Source organism: Nilaparvata lugens, chromosome 2, assembly GCF_014356525.2.
Source record: "Nilaparvata lugens isolate BPH chromosome 2, ASM1435652v1, whole genome shotgun sequence".
Classification (NCBI taxonomy): domain Eukaryota; kingdom Metazoa; phylum Arthropoda; class Insecta; order Hemiptera; family Delphacidae; genus Nilaparvata; species Nilaparvata lugens.
This window is the reverse complement of record NC_052505.1, coordinates 65,555,321-65,573,454: the sequence shown is the minus strand read 5'-3', so window position 1 is coordinate 65,573,454 and position 18,134 is coordinate 65,555,321. Positions and strand designations below refer to the sequence as shown.

Genomic DNA, 18,134 nt, shown 5'->3' with positions numbered 1-18,134 from the left:
TACTCTGATATCACTATATATATAATCTACTTTGAAGATAGGATCAATCAGACTATAGATTCATAATCAATCAGCTGACAAGTGGATTATTCATTGCATGCATTACACAGATGTTTGGCCGTGTGTATTTCTATAAGGTAGGGTTACAATATTTTTTATTATGCGTGCCCATCAGTATCAATATTCTGACATTTGAAAAGCAAATTTAATAGATGATTGAAAATAAAATAAAAAATGATTAAATTAACTTAATAATGCCAAAGAAATTTTAATATTCTTGATTGAAAAAAAAATAATTTTAAAATAGTTGAGAAATATTTTTATTAGATGGAAAGATTATCACGAAACTGGATAAATCATACGGGATACAAATTCAAACGTGAACTGAGTTTATTAAAATAAGTGAGTGATTGATCACATATAACAGTTTTTTAGAGTGATTCAACTGTGAATTGTGATTCAACTGAATCAACTAGAACAGGTGGCATCAGATACTTGTGGATGAGAAAACTGTGTGAGGTCCACTGTTCACAGAACTACTAGTATAGTTTGGCTTTACGTCGCCGTATAATTTTCAGGAATGCGATATTTTGCCTACCCTCATTAGACCCGTGTTTGGTATCAAATAAAGAGTGGCGCATGGAAACTATAACCAATATTATTAAGGAAAGAAACGTCTTGCACATTTAACGGATAAGAAATTCACGAATGACGCATCATCACGTCCAAACTACTGAACTTGCATAAAGTATGATGTGACGACACATCATCATGTCTGAACTACTGAACTGGTCAACTTGAAGTTTTGCAAAAAGATTCTTAATTTAATGCGGATGGTTATAGGCCTATTTTAAATTCTCCAAGATTTCAGTAGGTCAAGTTTTCAGTTTGTCAAGTGTTTAATCAGTCCCTTGCGGAGCACGGGTTTGCTAGTCTATAATATTATTAAGGAAAGTATCATTTTATACATGTAAAGGATAGGAATAAAACGAATGACTCATCATTACGGCTAAACTACTGAACTGGTTAACCTCAAACTATACATAAATAATCTTAATTTTCCGAGGATGGTTATAGGCCTATTTTAAATTCTCCAAGATTTCAGTAGGTCAAGTTTTCAGTTTGTCAAGTGTTTAATCAGACCCTCGAGGAGCACGGGTTACCTGCTAGTCTATAATATTTATAATACATCAAGGAATCATTTTACACATCTAAAGGATAGTAAAAACGCGAATGACGACGCATCATCACATCTAAACTACTAAACTGGCCAACTTGAAGTTTTGTTTACATAAAGATTCTAAATTAACCTAGTGTGGGAATATGTTTATTTTTATTGCTATTGATCAACTAATTTGAATTTAATAGTTAAAAATATTCACTCAATTTTTGATTCAAAGTTTACATAACTTTTTTGAAAGCCCAACTAAACAGGCCTTGCTCCAATTAGCTTAGTACCGCTCGCGGTACATCAATCAAAGATTGTGGGTTCAAGACCTATAAAACTATTATTCTTCTATATATTCCAGTACTAAATAACCAATGTTTCATTTTTCTTTTGAATCTATTAAAATTTTCCTCTTCTTTGATTTCTATTGGTATTCTATTGAATAATGTTGGCCCTAAATATCCTAGTGATCTTTGCCCAAATGCTGTATACATTCTTGGTACTACTTGGTTATTACGTTCTTTTATTCTAGTATAATGTCTATAGTTATAGTTCTGGGGTAACCAAACACCTTTTTAAAAAGAAAACTTTATTTTCAAACACATAATTATAAAATATACATCGAAAAAGAGAGAAGTGCTCTCGGTGAAGTTTGGCAGTAGACTGACTAAAAGTACTATGATCGAGCATTACAATGGAATACAGCGTCAGCAATAATATTAGGTGTTACCAGATGTAACTCCTCCCCCCTAAGAGTGAAGCTGCCCTCAGCTTCAAAGAAATAAAAAACATATATTATATTTTAAGTATTATAAACTAAGTACATGGTAGTCTGGGGCATATTTGTTCTGGTTCATGCTGTACAGTATCATTTTCAACTTCAGATTTACAACACATTAAGTTACAAAGTTTGTGCCAGATAAACAGCCGTTTGAGAAATATTATAACAATCAATAAAATTACAGTAAAAATAAGTAATAGAATAATACATAGGTTTCGATTATCGGTCAGAGGTAACTCATCTAGAACATCAAGTTTTTGAAAATTTATATTAGCAGTATGTACTTGATCAAAGTTGAAGTTGGATAGTCGTTTTTTTATTACAAATTCAGTTGGAAGTACAATTTCGTTTTCCCAAAATATATTTGGTTTGTAGTAACCAATCAGTGCTTCTGAGCTATTAATTTTCAACAATTGCGTTTTCTTATTAAGAAAAAGAGTAATATTCTTGTTCACATCAGTATTCAGAACCATACATGTACTAAAATTAAATAATATAAAACTATCAACTATTTCTACATATTTTATGAAAGAATCTCCGTCTTTCAAAACTACCTTACTACATCCGTCTAGATTCTTATCATTTAATAATTGCTCAATACATATATCATTAAGTTCACTTACTGCACTACAATAATAATCATCATAAATGAGTTCACAATTTCCAGAAAATAATTTGTCATTTCGAAGAACAAAAGAAGGATGCGCAATAGTTGTTAAAATTTCGTTACCGACAATGACAGGATAAGACAATAGAAAAAACGTTTCATAAACAGTTGACAATAGCGGTACGTCCACAAAATATGAAATATGGTCTTTAAATAATCCACAATGTACTTTGCTTAGTTTCCATAACACACTAATTTTATTTGAAATAAAGCTGACATTTGAGTTTTTTTGTAGGAGAAAAAGATCATTATGAGAAATAATAGAAGAATGGAGTATTTTCAATTTACAAAATTTGAGACTAGTTACAATGTCAGATATTTTATTATTCAGAAGCAGTAGCGAGTCGAATAACAAAGAGGATTGCTGATCCATTTCCATTCGGTTGGATTCATTGAACAAAGAATTAAAGTAATATTGCTGATTTTTAGATTATTCGTTCTGATTACTTTCATCTCATTATTGAATTCGTTAATTAATTTCTGATTTACAGCAAATTGCTTGTCTACATTGTTACTAAGATGATATTCATTAGATTGGACTGTCTGTAAAATTTTGTCATATATTTCCTTATCATCAGCATCCATGTCCCCAGTGATCCACGAAATCGCGGATCCTAAACCATTAAAAAGACCTCTTTTCTGCCTATAATTAACTGATTGAATCTCATTCAATTTATTCTCAGTGTATTTCAAATTCAATTTCATCATACTTAAGCGACTCTTATCAATATTATTCCTTTTAGCGAGAAAATCAACAAATGTTTCAATATTACTTAATTCTAAACGTAAATAACTAGTATTGATATTATGAACATAGGTAAAAGTTTCATTAATTATATGAGAATTCTGTATCTTGATTGAAGCAATACCAGATGTTCTGCTCAAATCTACTATCTTATAAGACGTTGCTGGGGCCAGCAACAGGAGAATTAGGGGCAGTACCATCACGTCCTGTAACAAATAAATCCTTTTTCTTACCCTTCACCGGTTTTTTAGGCCGTTTCATTCTGTTAGGGTGCAATTTAAAAGGGCGTTTTTGGATAGCTTTAGGATTCCTAGCTAATTACTGTGTTGTATCGTAATTTACTTTGATGAATTTCGGTTTTGTTTTCTTATTAAATGTCGATTTTATGTGTGGCTCGTTTTCAATTTCAACATTCTTCTCACGATTAACATTCAATTTCTCAGTACGTTTTTGTTTTTCTCCTTCAATTTTATTCTTAATCATTTTATGCACTAGGTTGACTCGTTCAAGATACTGTTGGGACAGTTGTTCAGTTACTAATCTCTCTGTTATTCCGTTTACAAAAGGGTTATTCGATATTCCATATGTTATTTCCATAGGAGACATTTTCAAGGTAGAGTTTAGAGTATTATTGAAGGCAATTACCGCTAATTTCATATTAGTTTCAGTAGTGTTGGTTTTATTTTCAAGTTGAATCGCATTCAGAATTTCAATAAGTGTAGAATGAGTCCTTTCTACCAACCTTGCGAGTCTGGGTGTCCGGAGTAACGTAATATGGTTCAATGCCATAAAGTCTCAGGAAATCACGTAGGTCTGCATTGTCAAATTCACGTCCGTTGTCCATTTGTACAATTTTGGGTATGGGGAAAGCAGAGAAATAGTCGTTTAAGCATTCTTGGATATCAACTTGGTTCAAACTTTTTATTGGATGAACCGTTAGCCGTTTGGAAAGACAGTCAGTCATCGTTAAAAACTTTATTTTGTCATATTGGAAGCAATCAATCTGTATTTTTTCGAACGGTGTTTCAGGAGTGGGTGTGATTTTATAGTCAACTCGAACGGGTCTCCTGTCATATTTAACCTTTAAGCAAACAGCACATTTATTAATGTAACCAGTCACGTCCTGTAGCATTGATGGCCAGTAATATTTACGTCGTATTTGATTATAAGATTCATTGATACCGCGGTGGAATGTTTTACCCTCATGATAATTAGAGATTACCTGTTTTTGTTCATCATTTTGTGTCAAATCTAAGTTCATTCTTTTATACCGTTTAAGTTTGATCGAATCAAAAGTCTCTTGCAGTACGTTCTTGAAATTGTTAAAAATCCGTTCATACTCATCGTATAGGGCTCCGGCAGGCGAGCAGAAAACTCCATACTTTGTATTCGGTTTCAAATACTCTATACATTTGTCCTTCATGTCATCGTAATCATTAGCATTCCTAAAATAAATAATCAATCTATTTTTATCAAAAATCTTAATCAAGCGAGGGGGTTGGTCACCTCGTTCAAGTACTAATTGGTTATGTTCTACATTCAGAATCTTATCGTCATCAGCAATAGTTACTTGCTCGTTTGAACTCTCTTGATAGTGTATTGTGGCTAAACTGTTATTATCATCATCTTCACGTTCATTACCATTTTCATTATTATTTACAACATTTTCATAATCAATATCACGCACAATGTTTTCATTAGCATCATTATTTACAACGTCGTCATTTCTATTATCAATACCTATAATATCATCATTATCAGTTCCTACGGCCGGGTTATCTATTTGTTGGAGAATTTCATCAAGGGAACTAACATCTATGGAGGGAGCTTCAGTACGAGTATTGAATCGCAGCAATTCGTCCACGTTAATATCATCGAATTCATAATCAGGGTCGTGAGCACTATTATCAAAACCGTGAAAGACATCTTCTAGACCAGTTTCGTGGGGGTCAGTAGCAATATTCGCAAACCCGCGAAAGCCATCTTCAAAACCTAAAAAATCATCTTCCTCATTTTCCATCATGTTAACATTATTAGGACGAGACAGAGCGTCCGCTACGTAATTGGTCTTCCCATTTATGTAAATAATATCAAAATCAAATTCCTCTAATAATAGTTTCCATCTAATGAGTTTCGAGTTCGGTTCTTTGATGCTATGAAGCCACTGGAGAGGCTTGTGATCAGTTTGAATGAGAAACTTCCGTCCGTATAAATAAGGTCTGAAATATTTACAGCACCAGACAATAGCCGAAAACTCTTTTTCTATGGTGGAGAGATTGATCTCATGTTTATTCAAAGTTCGCGAAGCATACGCTACTGGTAGATCTTTTCCTTCAAAAACTTGGGATAATACCCCTCCTATAGCATAATTGCTCGCGTCAGTCGTGACAATGAACTGTTTAGAGAAATCAGGGAGTTGTAATATTGGAATGTTCTGTAACATTGTTTTCAATTTCTCAAATGCATTTACATATTCTGTATTATTAATATCGATCTTTACATCCTTTTTCAATGCCTGAGTCAGAGGTTTTGCGATTTTTGCATAGTTCTGTATCATTTTCCTATAGTAGCCTGTTAACCCTAAGAATTGTTTGATTTGTTTTTCGGTTTTAGGTATTTTAAAATCCTTTATGGCCTGCAATTTGGCTGGGTTGGGTTGAATACCGCGTTCTGAAACAATGTGGCCAAGGTATAACAATTCTCTTTTGAAAAATTCTGTTTTGTCAAGCTGTATTTTGAGATTGTGATTTTGTAGTTTCTTGTAAACAGATTTTAAATGCTTCAAATTTTCTTCCAAATTGTCAGAGAATACTATTATATCATCCATATATACTAATACATTCGGCATTTTAGCAAACAATATATTCATATTTCTTTGAAAGAATGGGGGTGCATTTTTCAGTCCGAAAGGGAGCCTAAGAAACTCGTAGTGACCATCTTCCGTTGAAAAAGCAGTTTTAGGAACAGATTCTGGGTCCATTTCGGTTTGATGGAAACCTGAGTACAAATCTATTGTGGAGAAATAAGTGGCTCTCCCAATTTTACCGAAAAGATCTTCAATGTTTGGTAAAGGATATTTATCAGCTATCGTCTTGTCATTAAGTTTCCTGTAGTCTATCACCATTCTTATTTTCTTTTTCCCTGAAGCATCTAGTTTTTTTGGAACAACCCATATTGGGGAATTGTATGGAGAGTTGGAGGGTTAAATGATTTTATTTTGCAGCAGTTTATCAATTTCGATTTGTACGTCTTTCTTGAATATTTGGGGGTACCTATAGTTTCGTGTGTACACAGGATTGTCATCTACAGTATTGATCTTATGTTTTAATAAGTTTGTTGAACCAAGAGGAATATTATCAAGCTTTATTATCGCAGGGAATTTGATAATTAAATCGTATATCTCTCTTTTTTCTTCGTCATTCATGTGGTCAGTTCGTAAAGTTTCATGGATCAATTTCTTTATCAATGCAAAATTTTCAGGACGTGTGGTCATTGAGTCATTATGCGAGTCAAGAATCGTTTCTACTTCCTCAATTTCCATGGTTCAGGACTGATGGTCATGAGTTCATGAGAGAAAGCTATACAAGTACATTCACCATTAACAATATCAACTATACCTTCTTCAATACAATAGTTAGAATTATTTATAGGTTTAAGTAATCCCTGTCCTATAGTGGGAATAGACCTAACTGGGATAGTTATTACATTAAATCCAGGTTTCAATTCAATTTGTTTTCTACTAGAATTAATTACAGATAATAACGGTTTTGATACGTTGCCATAATCTAACGTATTAGTCTCATAATTTACATGGGCCTTGAGTTGTTGCATTGTTTCATTACCTAAAAGAATATCGTACCTGTCGGAAAAATCATATATATATATACATCTTAATTCTAGAAAGATTCGGAAATAATGTGGATGGACCAAAAAATATATACTCATGCCCACCACTTGTACCAGCCGGGGCTTTTACAACAAATTTTTCCTTATATCTAGTTACAGTTGGCGGTACAATTGCAGGATGTACATAATTCATCATCGATCCAGTGTCAACAAGCCATTTTCTGTTTACATCATCGACAAAATAGGGTAGCGATTTATCAATAATATTCAATTCAAGCTGTTTGGGGGGGTTTCCGCCGGATTGGGGCCACACCCTAAAAAATGATCTGCCATTTCATTCACAGCTGATGTTAGATTGTTGAGTTGCGATTGCAACAATTGAATACGAGTCGATGCATTTACTTGATTGATATCATCATTTGATTCATCGAGATAGTGAAGATCCTGGAAAGGATTGTTTCTTGCCGAATTGTTAGCATTTCTATTAGTAGAAGCAGTACGCATGGAGACAGTATTCTGCGAGTCCCAGTTGTGAGACTGTTGAATGTTTCGTGCTCCGTTTGAAAAGTTACGAGAATTGTTATTGAAAGATTTCGGTTGGAAATTTTGAAATTGCGACTGCTGAAAAGTAGAGGTAGAGGGAACTACACTTTGTTGGAAATTAGAATGTTGAGGCTGTTGAAAATGGATTTGATGAGGTTGTTGGAACCGATTCTGAGTAGGGAAGGGTTGCTGGAACCGATTCTGATTGAAGTGTTGCTGGCGGAAATTCCGAGGAGAGAATTGTCGGAATTGATTGAACACTGGTTGCGGTTGAAAGAAATTCCGCGGTTGGAACTGAGAATTGATTTGCTTTTCACTCACTGCACTTTTGTCACTTACGGGCTCTGCACATTTTAATTGTTTCAAAACAATGCTACAATCACTGCGCAGGGCAGGGTATCGCGGGCGTCGTCCAAGTTCTTGAGTTTGTATACCTGAAGATGAGCTCCGAGTGTTGGATGAACACCGTGAATGAGCGTGCGGACAAGAGTTGTATCGAGTTGTTCGAGAAGATTTTTCAGGAGATCCCCGGTTACACCATCAAGCTTATAGCGGGTCACCACTCTGGTGCGTTTTTCACTGAGTCTTAGTAGGAAGTCGATGGGGTGTTCGTATTGGAATGATTTCATTACAGCAATTTCGGCTATTAGGTCAGGGACCGTGCGTTTATCAGAGAAGCTTTTCGTTAAAAGTTCAATAAGTTCAGCTAAGTTGGAACACTCGCAATTTTGTACAACATCATCTGCAGCACCTTCCAAACTGTGGAGGGCGGCAGTAAATAACAGCCAATGATTTTCTTCGCGTTGTGATTGTTCAATTTTATCGTTACAATACAGATTAAAAATGTCTTGGAGAGATTTGATAAATTTTGGAATTTTATTGGAAGTTCCATCGAATTTTGGAATATAGTCCAGCAAATATTTCGGGATAGATTTGGTTGACATGATCACAGGATCTAATTTTGACGGTCGAATGAGTGTAGAAGATGAAGTGAAGAAAATGTTCGCATCTGTACTTACAGTTGATGGTAGTTTTACTTCCGTCTCAAATTTGTGGAAGGAGTCTTCGTTGTCTGCCAGGTTGAACTTCGAAGGTCGCAGGTGTGGTACGCAGAGAACTTGTCTTGAAGGGTTCACCTCACTCACTGGTTTTCCGGATTTTTCACGAAGTCGAAATTAAAGGCGTCAGCAATAATATTAGGTGTTACCAGATGTAACTTATGATTTACGATATGGTTTTTATTTTTATGTTTACTCATATACTCTAATAAAAATAAGATATATGATTGCCTATCGATAGCGATATTTTGCTTCGGTGTGCAAGTTGAAATTTGTTGCAGAATACCTTTGGCTATACTGTCTGAATGTTGCTAATGTGAGATTCACTTTAAGCTGTCAGGATTCCATATAAACAGCATACATGTTTCCCATTCAATCAATGCTGACAGTGAATCTCATTATAAATGCGTTTATAATTAGTTTCATACGTATGAAACTAATTTTAGTTATTAAATTTAGGTATAGGGTGGCGCAATGAGTCTGGCGATTAGGCAACACTGCAAATAGTCTCTTGTTATCGTGGAAGGGGAACTCGACTACCGTCATCTTGTTGCTCTTCCCTTACCATGTACGTATTGGACACTAGAAAATCCACTGATAATAAATTCACGAAAAGTCTCTTCACAGTGTAAAAGTCACAGCCTCATCAAAGGCTATTCAGGAAAAAATTATATTTAGTTACAGTGAATTATCTGCTCTATGTTAGCATGTTGAAAAACTTCCTTCACCCTAATTTATCTGGTAATCCTGATTACCGAAACATGTTTTTCGAACAAGATGGTGGTACCTGCCTTACATAGATTGTTTATATAGATCACCTAGATATAGTTTTTAAGATCATCTCGCTGTTTACAAGTTTCAATCATACTTGTTAACAATAATTATATAAAATTGTTTTATTTGCCAGAGAACGGTTTCGACGGGTGGCTGACGGGTAAGCTGAGTGAGAACGCTCTGCCCGCTTACTCGGCCGGCAACAACTGGTTCACGGTGTTCGGCGTCTTCTTCCCCACCATCACTGGCATCATGGCCGGCATCAACATGAGTGGCGACTTGAGGCAGCCCACCACCGACATACCCAATGGCACTCTCTTGGCTGTAGCTACCACGTCAGTGCAGTGCATCACTCAATTCATTCATTCATTCATTCATTCATTCATTTCTACTTGATTTTTTCCCCGTCATTACTTTTAAATACTCACTCTAGACTACCTCTGCTTTCTATATGTAGGCACTTAACTACTCTTTTCTTTTTCTTCTTTTTTTCTTTTTCTTCTTCTTCTTATTTTTTAAAATTTTTTTTATTGCTCTATAGTCCGGGATCTACTTTGGCTTTCTCTACAATTCGTCTCCATTCCTTTCGCACTACCGCCTTCGGTTTCCATCCTCTCACTGCCGTCGTAGCCACGTCCTTCTGAACATCTTGCAGCCATCTTTCCCGTGGTCTGCCTCTTCTACTTGTTCCCATTATCTGTAAACATTTCCCTCTGCATTCTCTGTTCGTCCCTGTAATAGGCATATCCAAGCCAGCTAATTCTCCTCGATTTTCATTAATTTTCTTGATCTTGATTCTTCATCTCCTCGCTATTGTGTATTTCTTATTTTTCTTCTCTTCATTGTTTTGGCTCTTTCAATGTACTTTTCCTCTTTCTCATTACATTGTTCGCTAGTTCTTTTCATTTTACTTTCCTTGCACTATTACCATAGGTAATGAAAGTATTACTTTCCGAAAAAATTAAGGTACCCCAATTTCTAAATTTCTATACGTTTATAGAATTTATTAATCTCTATACGCAGTTGAAATGGCGAAAATGTTGTTAAAAACAGGGTTTTTCGCGATTTTCTCAAAAACGGCTCCAACGATTTCGATCAAATTCATACCTAAAATAGTCATTGATAAGCTCTATCAACTACCACAAGTCCCATATCTGTAAAAATTTCAGGAGCTGTGCCCCATCTATGCAAAGTTTGATTTTAGATTACCAATTATCAGGCTTCAGATACAGTTTAAACAAAAAATTCCAAGTGGAAAAGATTGATCATTAAAATCCCTACAATGTTTTGTAACATTTTCACCTAAAATTGAAAATAAGCTCGATGTTCGAGAAAATAAGATTATTAAATTGCAAACTGTTGGCAACTGTTGATTCTATTAAATCATTCACTATGAAGAGATAGCAGACTTCGTGTGTCTGCAGCGTTATTGTCCTGTCACCAGCTGGCTTGAATCTTTAAATAGTAGACTTGAGTTGCGCGGGAACATTAGCGTCAGTTGATCAATTTTCATAACGGCAAGGAAAGTTGTGTGAGTGCGCCACACCAGATTTTTTGGTCTCGATTTTCATAATCTTTATTGTCCTCTTTTTCCATAACCTGCTCAATTCATTATGGCTTTCTCTCAACCCGTATTCTTTGTCTACTTGCATTTTCACTTCTTTCATCTTGTCTCTTTCATTTATTTTCTTCTCCATCCTCTTATTATTGTTTTTACACTTATTGTCCATATTATTTTGAGAATGTTTTCCTTATTTATTCAATTCAATTGATCAAATTGATTATCATGGTTTTTTTTCATGGAAAAAGTATTTTTATCTTTGTGATGTGAAATGATTTGATGCAATAAACTTTTGATTCTAGATTTCTCAATATTTATTCGATAGATTTTTATTATTATTCAAGTTTTTTAATAATGAATCTATTATCTGATAGTAATGAATCTGTTTTCATATAGGATTATTTATATATATATATATATAACTGACATATTTATTAGTTTTTAAATTATATATTTTTTCTTTTGACTATGTTAAAACGATATTAAGTCCGAGTTTTTATATTCATGTTGTCATTTTTATGTTTTTATGTACATGGATATTGTCAATGCTTACTGTTGTATATCCTCTGACAAATGATAAAATGAATCGAATTATTGGTCTGGTTATAATCTATATACAGTATCTTGAATAACAATGGAATAAGTAACATGGGTTTGATAGTTTTACAATATTACCAATAAATCCCATTGAACCTAAAGATGACAAAAGTATGAGAGTTTCCCAAAGTCTAATTCTCTTCTGTTCGTCCAATACTGAAAATAGCAGTAGCAGGTGCTTAGTTGACCAGAGATGTTATCAGAGTACCGCTTTCTAAATTATACATTTCCAAAACAACTTGCTATATCAGTAATTGATTTTCGTTCTAATTTGTAATTTTCACTTTGATTTGGCAGTACAGGCCTGTACCTGATGTTTGTGCTAGTGCTGGGCTCGACTTGCACAAGGGTAGCTCTGCGAACTGACTACATGATTGCAGCCAAAGTGTCTGCTTTACGTGAGTAATTCATTCATTCAAATTTATCTGCTTGACAAAATTATTAGTTCATAAATATGAAATTCCAAAGCTTCCTCCATTTTGATATATTTACACTGGAAAAACAATAACTCAATGCTTAATTTTAGAATGTCTTTGAATTACCTTATCTAGTATTATTACTTATTTGATAGTTGTAATGTTGAATGTAATGGATGGGTTAGAAAATCTAGTATATGTCGAGTATGTTGACTCACTTCCTTCATGTAGTTTGAAGTGAATTATCATTTTGTATCCCAAAGTTTCTGAAACTATCTCTCAAATATTGAGAGAAAGATGTTTATAAAGGTATTGGGGCTATACTAACAGTTGGTGAAATGTGTCGTTTTTCAGGTAGAATTCAAACCAAATCAAGAATAGTTATTTTGCGTGATAATAGTAATATGTTTTATAATATACAGCTCTAGGATTGAGCCATCAATGAATTCGATATCATTACATAGGTGTGTAGTAAGTTTATAAATTGGGGCTCTGATTGTCATCTTTATAGTCGGAACACATTGGAAAAAGTTGAAGGATGGGCTTATTTAATGCACTGCCCAGCCTTGTCTCTTTAAAAATGGAATTATTGAGGGCACATGTCAGAATATCTTGGACTGAAAGAATTCATACAATTCATAAATCCTATCGACATAATCTAATACAACTGGCAAAAGAAAAGCTAGATGCATAAATTTTGAATAAATACCTCTTTTTTTTCTTTATTAATCTATCTGGATGATAATTTCATTGAATTTTCCAAAATCTGCTCATAAATATTTTATTTAAATCACTATACTGTATTTTCAATATTCAGATTGATTTTTTAGTATCTTGTTGTCGAAACATTCATTATTGATTCGTTTTGTCAACTGTTTCTGTTGTGAAAATTCTTGGTTTTTATTGTAATGTTAGATAATATGATATGATTCATGCTCTGTAAGAAATTATATGATAAATGAAGTAAATCTACACTTGAAATATAAAGTGCGTGATGTTTTTGGCTCAAAAGTTTCTAGTTTCATTCAAAATTAAAAGTTTTTGAATAATTACTGTTCTAGACTTTGTTAACTTTAGACTTGATAATATTTATATGATTCAAAATTTGCTAGATTTTCTGAGCTTTGAAGAGTGTGAATTGGTGTTTGAAAAGTTATATAACCTACATTTTGATTCGGACTGTATAGTATAAATTGGAAATGGGACAGTTTTGGGCATGAATCTTTTGTGCCTTTCCTTATGTAAGTATTTTTACACAATGTGATAAAAAACACACGAAATTATATATTGAATTATATAGATAAATGGTGGATAGCTCCTGTTAGCTTTATTTTTACCAAACCTGGTATTTTATACAGCGATCATATTATCCTGTACTTGTACTGTATTTGTAATAATTATGAATGTTTTGTTGTAGATGTAATGCTGTTGGCCGGACTGTACGTGTCGTCAATGTCGAGTTGCCTGGGTGCGATGTACGGCACGCCACGAGTGCTGCAGTCCATAGCCAACGAAAATGTCATCCCTATCATACTACTTACTTTTTCACTGCCAATACCATATTATGTTTGATGAATATGTAGGTGTTTTAATGCCTAATCACTGCGCCAACTCAAAATGAATTATTGAAATGATTAATCAATGATTAAATGATTATTAAAATGAATGAAACTTTAAAATGAATTATTATCGTTCAGAACTAGATTCAAATTTCAAAAAAATGAATAAAATGCATGTATTAGAGGTGGCTTTGATTGAACTGAGCATTAAATGTAGATCTTAAATTGCTTATTTCTGTTTGCTAAATTTAAGTTTTGTATTAATAAACCTATGTTATTATGAAATGTTTCACATTACTGTTTCGACTGCCAATACGATATGTTTGTTGATGTATTGATGGCAGCGCGGGCCGAACCGTGTGCCGGTGTACTCGATGGGAGTGGTGGCGCTGGTGACAATGGGCTTCCTGCTGGTGGGAGACATCAACTCGTTGGCTCCCATCGTCACCATGCCCTTCCTCATGATGTATGCCGCACTCGACTATGCCTACTTCGCCCTCGCGCAGACATTCGATCTGCTGCATCATCGCGAACAGCGCTTCAGGTAAAACCCACACTCAATTACAATCTAATCGTTATAAATGACAATCTAATCGTATAACCTAGAATGAGAATAACTCAAAATGAAAATGTAATCGTTATAAACTAGATCCCATGGGTTAAAGAACTCGCTCATGAACTGTTGTATTGAACACAGATCTTTTACAAGTATGATATAACAGTAGTAGAATTATTTTAGCAGTGGGAATCCTATTACAATTGAATGAAATACTTTCATGTGTCAGCGCATAAAGTCTGTCTGTCTGACAGTCTGTCTGACAACTACCAAATAATAGCATCAGCTTCTTTAAATGAATGGAAAAATTACAGATATAGCATGCAAATAATTCCAGCTGACTGATAAATGGTAAATCAAACATATTTTTTTCATATGCACTTTCAATGTTATTCTTATATCCTGAAAAAGGACGAAGGGGTAAGTCAATTTTTTTGTCCAACAAAATTGACTAGAAAAAAGGTTCTAAGAATTCGTGTTCAAAATTTGAAGCTGATTGATCACTTCTCTCTAAAGTTATTGTCGAACATACAAACAGTCAGAAAATGACTTTAGGCTCTATTAAGTCAAAAGTGAGAACTTCGCTAACGTTTGTTCAATTACAATGCAATCGTATAACCTAGCATGAGAATAACTCAAAATGAGAATGTAATCGTTATAAATGACAATGCAATCGTATAACCTAGCATGAGAATAGCTCAAAATGAAAATGTAATCGTATAACCTAGCATGAATAGAAGTTTTGAACTATTCTTTCAAATTTGGGGCAGAGACACATGGGACAGCAGTTCGAGTCGCCCACGAAAAGATTGAGCGGCAGTGCTGACTTGTTCATAACTTTTATATACACACGCCTGGCGTATAGAAATATACCACTACTAACTTGAGATTGGTTCCAACATATCAGTGTACGTGTACGGCGAAAATAATATTTACATAAGATCTAATGTTGTATGTGTTAATTTGTATTTATATTAGTTTTAGTGGCGATATTTAACTGCATAATGTTTTTTTTTAGTGTGTTGAATAAAGAAAATATTCCATTCTATTCTATAAAGCGGGCCATTCACTATTTGACAAATTGGTCCAACTACGTTGGGTCACCACGTTGGATCTTTCATCGCTCACCGCTCCGGCTGGTTAGTCAAATATCCCCACCCACGTTCCAAATCGAACCTGACTAGGCGGCTTACCTTGCGTGGTCGGACAAGTCAGTTGAACGGTTCACCGGACTTCCGACAGCATTCGCCCCGCCCACATCAACCCCATTCACGTTCCGATGTCCAATTGCTGGACCTCAAGTATAGTTGGACAACAGATCGGATGGTGAATTACTTTTTTATCCATTATTATTTATCTTACCGAGCTGTGTGTGTTTTCTTCACTTATTGATTGTGATTGTAAATATTGTGATTTTGAATAAATAAAATTCGAATTTAAATGGCCCGCTCAAATAAATACTTGCTCGGCGTCGCTCGCTCAGTGGGAATACACCCATTAGATTCTATTGGAATAATTTTTTCACTATACCGGACATGTACACTGATACTGATATGTAGGAATCCGCCTTTAGTCCGCCACTCCAAGCTTCGGTTTTAGGTCCAGACCATTTACACGTTTTTCAAGCGTATTCTCAGGTGGTTTGTCAGGAGCCAACTTAATCAGCCAATCAGAGAGTTTCCTACACTGCCTACTCTATTAACGCCGTCTGAAATCGCCTGAAAAATCGCTTAATTTGGTATGACCCATACTCTACTTGTTTGCATGGAAAAGAGGTGGCGACTGGGCAACTGCTTTGGCAGTGTCATATTCATACGATTGCAGAAAGACAAAATTATTCAAAGTTTAGACTATATTTCTTATATGACAAATTTAAGAACCTTATTTATAAGAATAAAGTTGAAAAAATATAAGAACTTTATTTGGAAGTGAAAAGTGTACATTTAAAGTATTGTGCTCACTATAAACCTTAGTGTCCTGTTTCCCATTAGGGAACTTTGGACTATATACGGTGAGGTGGAATTACCCTTGGGTCTCCCCACCATTGAAAACCATACGCTAATAATAATAATAATAATAATGACAAAATAATTTATACAAATTTCAATTCATTTTTGAATGTTTTCTTCTAATATTTTCATCCAACTTGTAATGTAATTGAAATCAACTACTCTAATCAATTGAATCATACTTTTGTATCGAAATTTCACCTTTGAAATCTGTCTTTCTGTTTCAGATCGACTCAAAGCGGGAGAAGCTATGGCTCTTCACCCTCGTTGCAGCACTCTGACATTAGTAATGACTTAGACTCTCTATTTCCCGAACGAAGTCATCATAGAACTTATACATCGGTAAGGATGTTAACCACTTCATACTTATGTTCATTTGTTCAATCTATTAATACTGTATTATGCTTCTTATGTTTAGTTCTGTTTAAAACCCCTAAATTCATTGTTTTTCATTTTTTTATAATCTCCCTAATCTACAGTTTTTTCCTTTTGTTGAAAATTTACCCCATTGATGTATTTTATCCAAGTGATTAATGTAAAAATGAAGTAACCTGCCGCAATCAATTTTGCAATAAAACCAAAGAAGAATTATTAAACATTTTTGCTAACTTGAGGAAAATAGTTTTAAAGTTTTATGACATTATCTATATAAAAATAAATGTATGTTTTGTGTTAGTTTGTTTGTTCCCTATAGACTCGAAAACTACTTTACAGAACGGCATGAAACTTTGGGAATATGTTGTGTGAATATTGGGGATGGTTTCTGACCAGAAATTTAAATAGGGGGGCTAATAATAATTATATATTAGCCTAATCCATTTTACAGACCTATGTTTTCGAAATTGTCGGCCGACCAGCTAACGTAGAACGGGAAGATTATCATGATTCAAGATCATGTTGTGATAATATGATTTAGCATCTAAACTTACCAGCTGTAATAAACATGTCACTCTGTGATAAAATTGTCTACTGGTACTGGTAGTTTTAAGCATATAGGAAGTTCGTATTCGAGATGTAAATGAAAATATTGATTGCCAGATAAATTTCATGATTCATCAAATAAAGTGAAGTGTGACATGAGCTACATTGACTTTTTGGCGGTACGAAGTTCGCCGGGTAAGCCAGTTTGTAATATAATACCATAGTACCCTTTTGAAAACTTTCTAATATAAAATAAATTAAAAACCAACCAGTTCGCGTTGAAATTTTTAAAACTTGAAAAATGGAGTAAGCATCCGAAACTGGATGTTTTTTTATTTTATATTAAAACGTTTTCAAAAGGGTACGAAGGTATTATTTTACAAATAAAAGATTAAGTAGACCTGAATATACACGTTTTTAGATTTTATGGACATATTTAGAAAGCTTTACAATATTGGCAATCTGTACAGACACAAAGTAGGCACATTAGTAGTTCATCCAGATCCAAACAACGAAAATATCAATTTTTTTAGGGAACTTGTACAAAGTGAACGGATGCAAGAAGAAGTGAAACTGTTACGGGCGAATCACAGGAAGAATCGTAAAGCTTTGGGAGATCAATAAATTGTAGGTGTAATAAGTAAAAAAACGCCTGAATAATTAAGCGTTTGTTATGTGTTTTGCAGATAACTAGCGAAAGCAGTCCAACGATAGAGCAGCAGCCTCAGCCACAACAGCAGAATGGTGCTTCAAGCAGAATGGTGCACAGCAAACGAGGCTACTGGTATTCCAGCTGGTGCAATCGGTGGCTCTCCCTCTTAGGGGTAACTATTCTCACCCAACACACAACTAATCACTAAGTTCATGCGAATAGTCATCAATAAATGCAGACAGAGAATTTCTCGTGCAATTTGACAGATTAAATTTAAAACG

At 34.3% G+C, this 18,134-nt stretch overlaps 1 protein-coding gene across 1 annotated transcript in view; it reads left to right on the top strand.

Moving 5' to 3' along the window:
* LOC111061961 (solute carrier family 12 member 8) overlaps positions 1–18,134 on the top strand; it is a 33,611-nt gene that overhangs the window by 10,095 nt on the left and 5,382 nt on the right. Inside the window, exons 6-11 of the mRNA XM_039422485.1 lie at positions 9,716–9,917; positions 12,038–12,138; positions 13,574–13,722; positions 14,060–14,259; positions 16,508–16,622; positions 17,888–18,025. Coding sequence (XP_039278419.1) covers positions 9,716–9,917; positions 12,038–12,138; positions 13,574–13,722; positions 14,060–14,259; positions 16,508–16,622; positions 17,888–18,025 — 905 coding nt within the window. The remainder of the gene's footprint in view (positions 1–9,715; positions 9,918–12,037; positions 12,139–13,573; positions 13,723–14,059; positions 14,260–16,507; positions 16,623–17,887; positions 18,026–18,134) is intronic.